This window comes from Diospyros lotus, chromosome 2 (assembly GCF_014633365.1).
Source record: "Diospyros lotus cultivar Yz01 chromosome 2, ASM1463336v1, whole genome shotgun sequence".
Taxonomy (NCBI): domain Eukaryota; kingdom Viridiplantae; phylum Streptophyta; class Magnoliopsida; order Ericales; family Ebenaceae; genus Diospyros; species Diospyros lotus.
In genome coordinates, this window is record NC_068339.1 from 42,651,717 (window position 1) to 42,667,047 (window position 15,331).

Consider the following 15,331-nt stretch of genomic DNA (forward strand, 5'->3'; position numbering starts at 1 on the left):
TTATAGAGGGATATAAAATAATCTTAAGTAATTTGAGGTTAAGATTCTTATAAATAATATTTATCTTAACATTTTGAAACCCGTTAAGATTATAATTCTTACATTTTAGAACTCATTAAGATTAGAATTCTTATAGATAATTATTTATTTTTTTTGCTTGAAATATTTGAAAGAATTTTTTAATGTCGGAGTTATTTAGTTTGTGCATTCATGTGTAACTCTCTCAATTATGAAAAAATTTATACATTTTAGTTCAAATTTTTTTTTTTGAACTTTTGAATGTTTTTAGTCTTTTAATAGATTTTTGTGTATGACACAACAATAAGAAAGATAACGAGTGTGATGTAATACTATTTGAGTGGTGGATACATAAAAAACCCAGAGTAACTCATAATTAAAATTAATTTTTAATATAAAAAAATATTTTTTAATAATAACCTAGTAAAATAAAATTACAGTTCACCTCAAAATTTGTGATGTATAATTCTATATTTTAAAAAACTTTCAACCCCTCTTATGTAAATTTCTGGATTCGCCTCTCTACCATTTGAAATATATTATATACGGAAATAAGTTTGACTATAACTCTCATAACTTGCCGTTACGTTAGGAAGATTGTCTATATAATTTTTCTACCACTTTAATGCGAAGACATGTATAATACGTAATTACAATAAATATTTTGTAGAAATGCTCCCTCCAACTAATTCTCTTTTCACACTCTTTAACCTAACATGTTACCTAAACATTTGGCTTTTAATTGGTCACGTGAGTGCATGCCAGCTTTGCATTGTTACGGGCTACAAAACATGGGAAACGATCTTAATTACCAGTAATTCAATGGGATCAGGAGGATCTTTCCCTTCCCGCAGTGCTAAAATCCTACATCCAAACACGACCTTATAATAAAAGTTGAGGCCGTGCATGGTGACTGGGTACTGTTGTGACCCTAAATAAATAAATATATGAAATTAAAGGAAAATCAAGTTACAGAGACACACAGAGAGAGAGAGAGAGAGAGAGAGTTATACGAATAGAATATATATAGAGATTTTAAAATCTCTATCTTGGCATTGAATGAAGATATATTTTAATAAATTTTGATGTAAAATGATTAAGCAACAATTAATATTTAGTATAAAAAATTAAATAAAATGTAACGCATACATATAAAACACGTCGAAGCACCAAACATAAAAAGATGGGAAGTTGCTTTTGCTTTCGGAGAAAATCATTAAAACAAATACATGAAAACAAAGTGAAAGGAAAAGCACTTTGTTTGGGCACTTTTAAACTCAGTGGGAACATGTCAGATCAAGTTACATATATATTGCAAATTAATTAATGGGCACCACACCATGCATGGTCATTTTGTTCAATAAAAGTCGGTATAATTTATAATTTTAAGTGATCATGTGGACCTAACGTCGATCGCCGATGATCGACGGGTGGCAAATATATATATGGATTTTACAAAATTAAAGAGAACAAATAATAGCACTAAAAATAAGAATCCATCTGAAAAAAAATAACTCCAACTGGTGATCTGTCTTCAATTGCGTGACAATTAATCTTGTTTGTGTTGTGGGTATCCTTTTTAGATATATAGCAATTATGGGGAGAAATATACGACAAATAGATTTTAGATAAACATTAATATATATAAAATTAGAATATTATATAAATTCAAATGTACGATTATGATAAGTGCTCTTAATTACAGTAGCTAGCTAGGTTGTACCCTCAACTTATATATCCGCTCCTTGGATTGTGAACAAGGTTGAGTGATAATTAAATAATTAAAAAGCTAAATTATGCTTGACAATCTTAAATTTTCATTATTAAATTACATCATATACCTTTTAAATTTTAAAAATATAGATTTTATTTTTCCTTGATCGGATAACTACGTACCTTGAAACTAATCGTGATAAAACTTAGGAGTATTTTATTTAATGCAAATATAACATCAAGAAGAAATTTGATGCAACTTTTGTAAAATTAATTAGGAATGGTTAGTGTAATATTAAAAAAAAATGAAAAATAATTTAAAAAAATGAAGGGTTGTCCTTATATTTATACTAAACATCATGGGTAAAGAGTGCAATTTATATTAAACTAAAGTTGCTATTAATTAAGATGTATAATAAAGAAAGAAGGATGTTTTGTTCTTCATTTTTATGATAAATATAGATCATCAAATTGGCTGAAGAAGAAATTAATTAATGCACCATATATAGATGAGGAAAAGGGTTCACATAATCTCTCTCTCTCTCTCCCTCTCTATCTATCTATCTATAGAGACAGAGAGAGAGAGAGAGAGAGAGAGACTGAAGGGCGAACTTATTGTGGAAATTAATGTTATTTAGAGATGGAACACTTAATTAACATTCTGTGCTTGAGTGACACCCAGCATGGTTTAAATATTATTAACGCTCCAAAGATTTGAACAATTATGAAAACTAGATACGAATATTAATTTGATGGATCTCAAGAAGCAAACTAACATATATGATATGGATCATGACGAACTTATATATATGCTATTATAATTAACTAATTCTCACGTGGACAGCTCTACATGCATCCCATTCCATTTGCAGTTCAGCTAGCTTCTTCAAGATCACATCACAGAGAGACGAGTACTGAAAGCTTAATTCCATGAATCAACGCTTATATATATATATAGATGTATGAATCAACGCAGGGGACTTTTGTTTTGCTTCCTCAATTCGTTGTAGAACTTCATTATGAACTCCGCCGCCGCTTGATCCACGCGGTGATCTTCTTCGTCGACGTCGCGCAACGGAAACGGCGAGTCCGTCACCCTCAGCTGCCGCACCAGCGGGGTCCGACCGAACCCCGGCAGCGCCGGCGACGAGAGCTCGCTGTAAATCAGTTCGCTCACCGCGGGGCTCTGCAGGAAGGCCGAGAGAGCGGGCGACGCGGCGCCCTTGCGAGCCAGCATATCCAGCTCCCTCCTGACGGCATTGGCGGTGGCGACGAACTCGTCGTCGGTGGGAGGCGCTTGGCCGCAGGGGAAGAAGTATTGGGAGTTGTGGTGGCGAGGACGTTTGGCGGGGCTGTTGCTGCAGCTGAACTCGACCTCGCGAGGGCCGCCGTAATAGGAGAGGCGGCCGTCGTGGGAGCGGGTGGCGGAGTGGTGGTGGTGGTGGTGGAACATGAGGTTGTGGATGGCTTTTCCGGCGATCTTGCGGCCCTTCATCATCATGTTGAGGTCAACCATGAGCTTGGGCCACTTGGAAATTCCCTTCCTGACCATGAGCAGTATCACCTTCACCATCTGCTTTATCTTCTCCGCTAACACTGGTATATTCCCTTCCTCCATCGATCTCTCTGTATCTTTATTTATCTGCTATATTTAATTCTCTGTTTCTTTCAAGGAGAGGGAGAGAGAGAGAGAGAGAGAGAGAGGGGAATTATAGTCTGAATTGAACGGAGAGCAAGCAAGGGAGAGGGAGATCTATATAAAGGCAGCCATGACGAAACAGGACGAAGCAACCCAAGGATCGTACTTTAAAAAAAAAATAAAAAAATTGAACTAGAATAATGAGGGGCTGCATCGAACTTTCAATGATTTCAATCATTATTTTATTATTATTAGCTGAATTATTAATGGGGTGGAGTAGTGGTTAGTTAGGCCTTAGGATTTGTCGTCGGCTGGCTCCGGGTTGAGCCGTACACCAGCACGTTGGGCCAAACGGGCCGGCCCACAGGATTGGCCCGTATTTCCTCTTTTTCAATTTTATAAATCTAATGATATATATATGGCATGATACCTATACAATCGTGTCGTGTGGCCGCCTAGTATTATATGCTTTTCTTCACTCTTCAATTTATTTATTTGTGAACAGTGTCAGTGTAGGGACTTGTTCAATCTGTCAGCTTTTTTTGGGTTGGCTGTGTGTGCAGTAACAAAAAAATTAAAGCATGGTGCACTCATATGCTCATCCGCTCCCTCCCTCCCTCTCATTAAAGTTTACTTCTGTTGCAGGGTTTCCTCTTATTTATTAAATGTTCACATTTTAGGTCCCAAAACTCAATCCCTGAATTTGTAATTTGTAAACATTTGACCGAAACTTATAATAATTTCATTATACGAAACAAGTAAAAAGACTACTAGGCAATGAAAATTTATTGCAATTGCAAGCAAGAAATGTTGTGAAAGTCTTTTTGAAGACAAAATTGTGAAGAAAAATCGCAAACCACGGTCTCTTATTCAAAATAAATAATATATATGGTATAATTAATTAGTAGGGTCTCTAATCACTTTAACAATTGAGATTAAGAGATATTTAAAAACATCTCGAAATGTAATTTATTAGGCCATTTTAGCTATTAGGCCACTAATAAAAGTGTCGCATGTAATTATGCCTTAAAAATTTATTAAGACACTTACAAATACTGTGTAAATCCATCAACATATTTATTTTAGTTTTACATGTAGTGTGTAACGCCCCACTTTTCCTCAAACGTGCGTTAACTCGAGATTTCAAGAATTATTATTTTTTTTTTCCAAAATCAAACACAACATAAATCTCTCGATATTCATTTCCCGACAATCCCGATCGTACCTTCTCAGTATAACAAAATAGACTAAGACAGATATTATCAATCACATCAGCGGAAGCAATATCGAAACCTCAGATATATATACAACTGATAATTCCATTTATATTAACCAAATCGATGTTTCACATGAAAATATCAAAATGTTACAAAATTTTTGAACATCGTAATCATAGACTACCCTACGATCACAGCTACATCTCGACGACATTCTTTCCCTTGGCGCCACAGCTTTCACCTGGAACGTTTGAATATTCCAGGGACATAATCCAAATTAGATGCTGAATCATCTAAGTGAGAGTTCAAAAACATTTCCTTGAATGTATGCAAAATCATGTTCCAAAATCGATAAATCCCACATGCGCCAGCCTAAGAGAATCCCACACCGCATTTAGCCCTAACCGGGGAAAATACAATCTCTCTAAAGGCGACACGACCACATCGACCCATTGGCAAACCGATAATGCTTAAAAGGGACAACCTCGACATATGAACCCGGGAATCACCCCATTGTCATCGTTAGGCTTTACGCTCCCACTCAAAAGCATTCCAAAATTCAACGCAACCCTAGCCCTAAGAGTGTCACATCCACACTATCCTCGGAATCAACGTCACCTCGGCATTAATGCTATTGCTCAAAGAATCCTGGGGTGGTGTCCACTCGCAGCCCCGCCACTTGAGCCAACAACCAGGGTGGTGTCCACTCTCAGCCCCGCCACTTGGGTCCCGTAGGGTGAAGTCCGTCTCAGCCCTGTCCTAAGTGGGTCACCTAGCATTAATCCTAGGTATGCATCCCGAGTGCTGTCACTCTGGGCCACGTCACAGGTTAACAACCCACATCCCACATGGATGACACAGAACAAGCCAATGGTCGAAAATCATAACATGCATAGCTTAAAAACAACCTTTCGATGTATGCAAACTACCGAACGAAATTTAATGCACGTGAAAATAACTGTTTGGACAATAAATCAAGCCAAAGGGATAAACACTCACAGTAAAACCATTCACATGTTACTTGAAGTTTGGGGGCGAACACTCACCTTGTAACTCAACTTTCTTGAAGAGCGCGAGTCACCTCGATTTGCGTGCCTGACCTCGATTCTTGTGCTCGACGCTCTTATACTTCAACCTCGAGCTTCAACGATACCCTAGTCACCACGTTTATTCAAAATCATATCAATATCTATTTTTCCAATTTTTTCATAATTTCTTCCTATTTTCTTTATATTTCTCCTCAAAAATTCTAATAAATACCTACTCAAGATTTTTCCTCGATTTCTCTTCATAACAATTCATAAATAAATAATTTCTAACTCTCAAAATTTTCTAAGGATTTTCCAATACCTCTTCCTATTTTTCATAAGCCTTATTTACTTTGAAAATTACAAAATGACCATTTTCTCCAACATTTTTCCAAATTTTCTTCCACCATAATTCATAATTTATTTTTTTTCTTACAATAATAAAAAAAATTCAAAATTACCTGAGGTCTCACGCGCCCTCACGCGCGGGCGCGTGGCTGACTGGTTTGGGCTGGCGCGTGGCAGTCACGCGCCACCTTCTTCAACCTTGAGCCGGCCGCCAGTGGTTGCTCCGATCACCGCGAAACTGGTACCGCCTGAAAGCCCATGAAGAGTCGATCCTAGCCCCACCGGTTTCAGGATGAAAGGACGCCGAAAAGTGCTTTAAAACTCGAGTTGCAGGTCTCGGTGGCGGTCCGCCTAGGGCTTTTTCGGCCACCTTTGAAACACCCTCAAATGCTCACTAAAATGCTTCAAAATACTCCCAAAATGATCCTTGACTCCTAGAGACCAAAAGCCCTCTATCAAAGCTCCAAAAATCGTTCAAGAACGAGCTCGATTTGGTGCTTCTTTCTCGGCCGAATACCTTCAATATTTATAGGTAAAAACGACCCCACATGGCCGATTTCCGGCCATTTCTTCCCCTTCATGCCACCAGGACTGTCCTCGGCCATCCCTTGACAAGATTTGCCTGCCAAATGGCCGGATTTTCCGGCCAAAACTCGCGGCCAGACTGCCATCTCTGAACAATTTTCTGAAAATTGCAGTTTGGCCCCCTGGAATTTTTCCTTTGCATTTTGGCCCCTAACCTCAAGCCCCTGACTTTTCTAATACCCTCACTAAGACCCTCAAGATTAGTACTTCTCATTTCTCCCTTGAAACCTTTGAAAAATTTCCGTTTAGACCTCCCTCGGGCAATTTTAGAAAATTATACTTAGGCCCGATTGATTTATTTGACCTTAAATCCACTCGATTCAATCTGTAACCACTTAAGGGTTGTTCTATACATCGAATACTAGTCATTGACACTCTCCGTTGACTTTTTAGACGTTGTTTACAACAATTCGGTAATACGACCTATTGGGCAGCTATATTTTTGTTGTACCGAAAACTGTTTCCGATCTTCTTTCTTTTATCACTAAAAATCATAATTTTAATTGCTCGTCGATACTATACCATTTTCCTTAGCTATCTAGGGTCCGAGGTACTTTCTCTGATTAATTCGGTCATCCAAAGCTGTGTTAGTGTGCCCTATAGTCTTATTTTTCTCAAAATTCCAATTATGTCCTTTATCAAATATCATTTTTATCCTCAAAATCATTCTCGAGTGTTACATAGTGATATTTAAAAATACCTAAAAAATAATTATAAATTTAAGTATGTAATGATATTTAAAAATGTCTTGAAAACATATGTGATTCTAACTGTATTGAAGCCGTAAGCCTTCATTTCCACACAATCTCTCTTTTCACAACACATGATGCTCTCTCATATGTTTGATTCTTTCCAGAAGGCCTTTTCTTCGCCCGTGACCACATGATACCCCCATGAAACAACTACATGGCAGACTGAAAAATATCTCTGGAACTCTCTTTCCTTGTGCGCGCATCTAATCACCTAATCTGCAAGGCTACTTACTAATACATGCACCTATATTAATTTTATAATAAATTAACTCTATTAGACCACTTTATTAAAGTGTCTCATACAAATTATTTTATTATGACACTTCAAAATTTCTATTTTATTAGATTTTTTTATTAGGACACTTCACCAAAATATCTCATTAAAATTATTTTATTGAGACAATTTCAAAAATTTTGTCCTATTAAAATTATTTTGTTAGAACACTTCATCAAAGTGTCTTATTATAATTATTTTATTAGAATACTTCAAAAATTATGCCTTATTAGATTTTTTTTATTAGGACATTACATCATTGGGTCTCATTAAAATTATTTTATTGAAACACTTCTTTAAATTATGTTTTAAAATAATATTTTATAGAACACTTTTTAAAAAATACCCTAAAAAAATGTCAAGTGTATTTTGTTGCAGTGACTGTTGGTCAAAGCTGTCATTTGGAATTGAGAGCAGAATTAATTAATTAGAAGCATGAATGAAAATTAGGCACCCCCACTTTGCAATTGCCAGTAACTATAGATTTATTTATTTATTTATTTCCACACGTTTCATTTGCACATCATATGTTATTATTATGCAGCATGAAGCCACCGTACCAGTGGTACCACTCATTGATATTACTTCCATGCCAAGGAAGTCCGTTCAAGTACAGGCTTCTTCTGTGTCTTCAGCTGTAGAATGTATTTTTTTTAATCAAATTATTATTTGGATTGTAGAAGATATATACTTTGCACGTGCATGGTGGATTATATATGTACCCTTTTTTTTTATTGCCATTTCCGTTCATTGGTCGGAATTAATCATCGTATCGATCTCTTAATTAATTAGGTTCTGTATGTATGTATGTATAATCATAGCTCAATATTCCAAATTTCAACTTTCCCCTCAGATTCATGCATTTCTCATGCATAGTACAGTTATTAGAGAGTGGGCTTTCTTTAATTCTAGTGGTAGCTAGCTAGGCTGTGTCGCACTGGCCTGTGTAAATTTTAGTTTTCATCCGACCAAATTGAAAGTACGTACTTGTTCGCTTTCACAACAAATCATTCTCATCTTGTCTTTAGTCTAAAATATCATAATTTTCTTTTAATTTTTAATTAAATAATATTAAGATTCAAAACTAATAATAATTTTATCAATCATATATCGTATTCTTATTGAAGAAAATATTAAATAAAAAAAATAATAATACATGATCTCCTTACTCTTCTCTAATAAAAAGACATTACATAATTAATGATACTGAGTCCTAACATTTTTTTTTTTTTTTGTCTAAACCAAAAATTGGGTGTAAGTATTTTTGAAGTTGGATTATTTTAATTTATTGAATTAAAAATTAAATGTTAAATTATTATTATTATTTTTGCTTATATTAAATATGGTCAAAATTAGTTTCTTTCACCAATTTAGATTGAATCGAACAGAATGAGTTGAGTCCACCAAGTGACTGGTCTAGTCTTCCATTCTTAAATTAAAAAAATTTCAATCTCAATCTAATTCGATTTAAAATCGATTCAGATAGATTAGACACCCCTATCTATAGCCAACTCTCAGAATCTGGGAAAGCCAACTCTACATGTTCCCATTTTACTCATTTGGGGGTTAAGTAGTTGTTCACAACTCTTAGAATATATATAATTATTATTAAGTGATGCATTGTATTAAATATTGGAGTAATGTTAATATATAGCAGGTATGTTATGTAACTCATATTGGGTAATAATATGTTATTTAATGGGAACTTGTAAGGGATGGGTGTATAAGTCCTATTTTGTTCCTATCAGATAAATATTATATTACTCGAGACAAGTAAGATAACATTTTTGTGTTAATAGATGATATCTTTTGTAAAGTGGTCAAATTTATATTTTTATTTACGTAATTTTTTTTCATGATTATTCAAATTTTTTATTATTTTGTGTATACATTTGAATTTGATTTTTAAGTTAATTTATAAAAAAATATAAATATATAATAATTAAATTGATTCAAAAATTAAGTTCAAGAATATAATTAAAATAATAAAAATTTTGAATAATCACAAAAAAATATATAGAAACAAAAATATAAATTTAACAAACGTTTTCCAATCATAAAATGGACACACACACAGCTTATCAATTACATGAAATGGATGACACAATTACCTTTTTACCCTCACAATACCCTTTTTTAAGTAAAAATAACACATACACAAGCCTTTCTCATCGACCCATGCATCCTTGTGACACATATATGCAGTTGTAATTATAAAATTACTTTTACCCTTAAAAGACTGACTATTTTAATTTGTCCAAACCCACGGCAGTCAAAGAGCTGTGAAAACGAAGTAAATCTTAAATCTTCTTGATGAAGTATATATTTATTTATTTATTTATGACTTATTACATTTATATTCTCCAACTCAACTCCTCAGTCTTCTTCAACATCAAATCAGGGACAGAGAAATCTTTAATTAATAACTTCAGTCTGTATTTATATTATTCATCTCTCTCTCTCTCTCTCTCTCTCTCTCTCTCTCTTATATATATATGTATATGTATTATGTATATGTATTATGTATATGTATATGCATCATCCACGCAAAGCCCTAGTACTGTTTTGCTTCCTCAATTCGTTGTAGAACTTCATTATAAACTCCGTCGCCGCTTCATCCACGCGGTGATCTCCTTCGTCCACGTCGTGCAGCGGAAACGGCGAGTCCGTCACCCTCACCAGCGGCGTCCGCCTGAACCCCGGCGGGGCCGGCGACGAGGGTTGGCTGTAAAACAGTTCGCTCACCGCCGGGCTCTGCAGGAAGGCTGAGATCGCCGGCGAAGCCAGGCCCTTGCTGGCCAGAATCTCCAGCTCCCTCCTGACGGCATTGGCGTCGGCGGGGAGGACTAATTCGTCGTGGGTGGGCGGCGCGTGGGCGCAGGGGAAGAAGAACTGGGAGTTGTGGTTGCGTGGGCGCTTGGCGGGGCTGCTGCTGCAGCTGAACTCGTACTCGTCAGGGCAGCCGCCGTTAAAGGAGAGGCGGCCGTCGGGGGGGTGGGTGGGGGAGTGGTGGTGGTGGAACATGAGCTTGTGGAGGATGGATTTTCCGGCGATCTTGCGGCCCTTCACCATCATGTTGAGATCAACCATCAGCTTCCACTTGGAGATTCTCTTCCTGACCATGAGCAGTATCACCTTCACTACCTGTCTCATCTTCTTGGCCAACACTGGTATATTCCCTTGCTCCATCGATCGATCTCTCTATATCTTAATTTATCTGCTATATTTAACTCTGTGTTTTTTACAATGAGAGAGAGGGGGAGGGAGAGAGAGAGGGAGGGAGGAGGAGAAAGATTTATATATATTCAGAGTTGAACGAAAACAAGCAAGGGAGAGGGGCTCTTTATATAGAATTGGCAATGGCGGAACCGGACAAAGCAAGCCAAGGGGCTTTAATTACTTTAAAAAAGTAAACTAATGAAACTAATTAATTCCCGGCTAGCTAGCTAGCTCTATGAACTCATGAATTATTAACTCAACTCTGGTTACTGGTTACTGGTTACTGGTTAGTATAAGATATCAGTGCTAATTGGGCATAAACTCTTTTGAATTACTTTTACTTTGCCTCTCAATGTTGCCAAATGGAAATTGAGCTGAGACATGGGAGAAATGGGGGTCAACAACAACTCTACTTTTTTTTTGGTCCCAGCTGTCATTTGCGACAGTACAATACATATATAGAAGCATCATGAAAATTGTTCACGTACCCCTCCCCGGCCGCTTTAATTAATTTGCTTGGAAGTAGACTGCTACTTCATATGCTTCCGACTTATTGAAACTCAAATGACTTCGATGCTAAGGAAAAGTCCGTTTAATAACGTGCCTTAAGGGTACCAACCCAAAAGCGGAAAGTAAAAGTTTCTTCTTTTTTATATTTTCGGTGTTCAAAATTGCATGCGAAGAGGTGTCTTTGGTCAAAGGACGGCGTTAACAGTAGTGGATTCAAACTTGAAATAAAATTAAATTTAATCAAATTATATACACGAAGTTTACAAGTCATTCCGTAAATTATTTACGTCCACGAAGGAAGAAAGAAAATATTACAAAAAAATAAATCATCTCTCCTGCACTCTAATTAATAAATTGTCACCATTTGATAATTAAATATCTGACTAAATCGATCTATAAAAAAAATAAAAATTGATCAAATGTCCCAGTTTAGTGTGAATTTATTTTTAATATACTTTTAAGTTTCATCAATCAAATATGAATTCAAAAAAATCGCAACAATTTAGTGTGACTCAATTGCTAACTCTTAAATGTGTGCAATAACATCTATTCCATGCACATGGGAAATTAATAAAGTAAAATTATAATATACCCTCTAAACTTTGGTACTTTGTGTAAGATATTTTTGAACTTTAAAGTTAATTTGCCCTATTAGTTTATAGGTTTTTCAAAATTAGCCCACAGCACCTCTCAAATGAGTATAGAGTTTAATTAGGGGTATCTTGGCAAATTTTGAAATGTTCAGACAATTTATCAAAATAAATATAATGGTTGGGGGTTCTTTTTATTTATTTATTTATCTTTTTCCTTTGTGAGTAAACTAGTATTTGTTCATATTGCTACAAGTAATACTATATATCTAACTAATCCATATTAGGAAAAAATGACAAATACACTCAGAACTTTAAGATAAATTCAGGATATCCCTAACGTTTGAAAAAAAAATAAAAAGTATTTTGAAATTTAATATTAAGTTGTAATTTTCTCTTTTTATAAGCTAACTTATTTCTCTCTCTCTCTTTTCAGCAATGGAAATAAAGGGCACCTCAGTGATTGAACCGCTGTAATCGAGAAGTTGCAACCACTGGGTGTTTTTGTTTTCATTTTGTAATTTTTTAAAAATTTGGAGAGAACATATAGAGAATTGAAAAATAGAATAATCACTATACTATGTGTTTAATGAATAAAATTAAGAGTAATAACTGATGACGGTGTGTGTGTCATTATCTCATTTGTTTAGCCTGATAAAAATGAGACACATGATTAATAATACCACCATTAATTATGACTCCAAGCATTCTTATATATTTAGGAGGTGTTTGTTAATTAAGATATGGGATGAAAAAATCAAAATATGGGATATATCCCAGACTTCTATCATTTCCAATATGTTTGTTAAGTTTATCTGAAAATTCTTGAAAAAATCATTAATGACCCCTTATCTTTATCTTTCAAGATATTCTTATTTCTCTTCCCTCAAGATAACCATATCTTGATTTTTATAGATAAGGAAAAAAGACATTTACGTCTTCTAGTACATTTTAAAAAATTTAACAAACAGTTTAATAAAAAATTTAGAATACTTTCTAACCTTATTTTAATCATCCTATATATTGATTCAGAATACATTTCAATCTTATTTTGATGTTTCTTATTTTGCTCATTTTAACAAAACACTCCTTGACGGGATGAAAGCTAATTGGTATTCAAGGTTCCGGAGGAAGTCCTTGCAATTTGCCAAAATTCAAAGGTGATTATTTACTCTTAATATGTAGCTGTCGATCACTCCACGATGAAGTTTTGAAGTTTGAAGGGGACAGTCTTCACAATTATATATTAGGAGTGGAGAACAGCTAGCTGTGTAATGAAGCCAAGCGGCCGAGGTAAGTAAAAAAGGGAAGAGGTAGCGCCGCTGGGAGAAGACAGCCTTCGGCTTTGAATATAATAATAATAATATCCTTACCAGATTTAAACATGAGAGAAATGCATGAATCTGCGACAGAGTCGGTAACCAAATGGGGAGCTAGCTAAGCTAGCTTTTCGCCTGCCAAAGCTGAGAGAAAGCTAGCGTCCCAGATATTTAATATAATTTTGATCTCATGTTATAATGTATGATGTCTACAGTTACAATCAAATTTACGTTACGTGCCTAAGTAATTGACAACAAGTTTATAAGATCCAATACTGCTTTGATATTGTCAGTGTGAATCTCTTAATTGAGGACTCAGATTAAAGTTAAGATTGATGTTATAATTGTTATTCAAAATTTAAATTTGTTTGTGCCGACGTTGGGAATCAACCGATCGTGATTCTTTTGCTCGCAAATAGAAAATAAACACGATTTCACTGAAAAAAAAAGAGAGATGAAGTACTCAAAGAAATTTTTAGGTGGTTCGCGTTGAACGGTGCCTAGTCCACGACTGTTCCTTTAATCATTTCGACAGAGTAACAGTATATTATTGCCTCTCTCCATATAATAGTTTTCGACCTCTATTTATAATATGAGGTGTTTACAATTTGAATAAAATCTAAAATGGAAGGATAATATCATGAAAATGATATTTTCTTATCATTTTCACATAATTAGAAACGAATTTCGCATTAGCAAGGATATGATTTGTCTTGGATTAGGAAAGTTAACTTTTTTTCTAACCATTTTCGATAAATTCGTTATCTCTTGGTAATGTGAGCTGAGTATTCTAACACCGTATCTCGTAGCTTAAGACATTCTGTGATCTGGACCCAGTTGAAACAACCTACGACCTTGCCTGATGTCCTCAACCCGAGACTTATAGATTTCGAAGCATTAAGCTAATCCACTAGACCATTCCCAACCCATGTAGTGCGGCCTAGAAAATACCCACAACAATTTGTGATTGGGTTTTCTAATTATCGTGATTAAAATTTTGAATTTGACTGTGATTAGAATGTTATAAAATTCAATTTTAATTGAGATTTATCTCAAATATTCTCTTAAATCATTTTCTGATTATGATAGAATTTTATGTGTACATATACAGATGATTTTAAGTTTGTAAATATGTATCTAATGCTCTAAAATTAATTACAATTATATTACTATTATTGTAGGGCATGCAATTTTGGACACGACCTGATTACATGACACGACACAGAGTTAAGCGGGTTAGGATTGGGGTTAATAAGGTTTAGGTCACACGATTATTTTTGTGTTTTAGGGGGGTCAACCCATCTAACCTGTTTAATTAAACGTATTAATGGATTGACCGGAAAACGTTAACACAATTATTTAAGAAATAACATGTTTAATTAAACAGGTTAGTGGGTTGATCTGAACACGTCAACACCATCATGTACAAAATAACACGTTTAAAATTAAATAACATGTTTAACAGATGACACAGCACAACCAGTTTAAATTAAACTGGTTAAACAGGTTAACAGGTGACACAATACGACACGACACTTTTAGTTAAATGGGTCATTTCGTGTTACACATTTATTAAACGTGTCATGTTCGGGTTTAAGTAATTTAACACGATTATTAAATGAGTCGTGTTTGAGTTAGTCTGACACGTGTTATACGTGTGTTTTAACACGACACGATTATGACCCGTCAACCCGTATTGTCACCTCTATATTATTGTACCAATTTTATCATAGTGATATTTTGTTCTTTTTGTGCGTAATTTTTTTTAATTTAAATTTTAACATTAAATTCTGTATTTATTTGTGTGATTATTGGTTTAATTGTGATTTATTTTTTATCCAAATTCAAAAGAAACCTCTATAATTGCCTTTTTATAAAGAGTCTTTAAAAATAAAATCATGAGATCAAATGCAGTTGTAGTAGTGTAAGTTCGAATAATTAAGTTGCAGTAGTACACTTAATTTCAATTATATATATTATTATTATTATATGTAATATCCAGAATTTTGAGAGATAAATAATAGTTATTAATTCTAAAGTTTTAGAGTGATTGATGATTTATGGAATATTTGTGAACTAAAAACATTTAAAAGAGGATATTAAATTTATTGCATTTCTA

The 15,331-nt window shown here is 34.6% G+C and overlaps 2 protein-coding genes across 2 annotated transcripts; both read right to left on the reverse strand.

Moving 5' to 3' along the window:
• Positions 1–2,698: 2,698 nt before the first annotated feature.
• LOC127794830 (uncharacterized) lies at positions 2,699–3,349 on the reverse strand. Its single transcript, XM_052326085.1, has one exon. The coding sequence runs from the start codon at positions 3,347–3,349 to the stop codon at positions 2,699–2,701; it is 651 nt and encodes a 216-aa protein (XP_052182045.1).
• A 6,763-nt stretch (positions 3,350–10,112) lies between these two features.
• On the reverse strand, positions 10,113–10,763 carry LOC127794832 (uncharacterized). Its single transcript, XM_052326086.1, has one exon. It carries the CDS (start codon positions 10,761–10,763, stop codon positions 10,113–10,115), a length of 651 nt encoding a protein of 216 aa, XP_052182046.1.
• Positions 10,764–15,331: the final 4,568 nt, after the last annotated feature.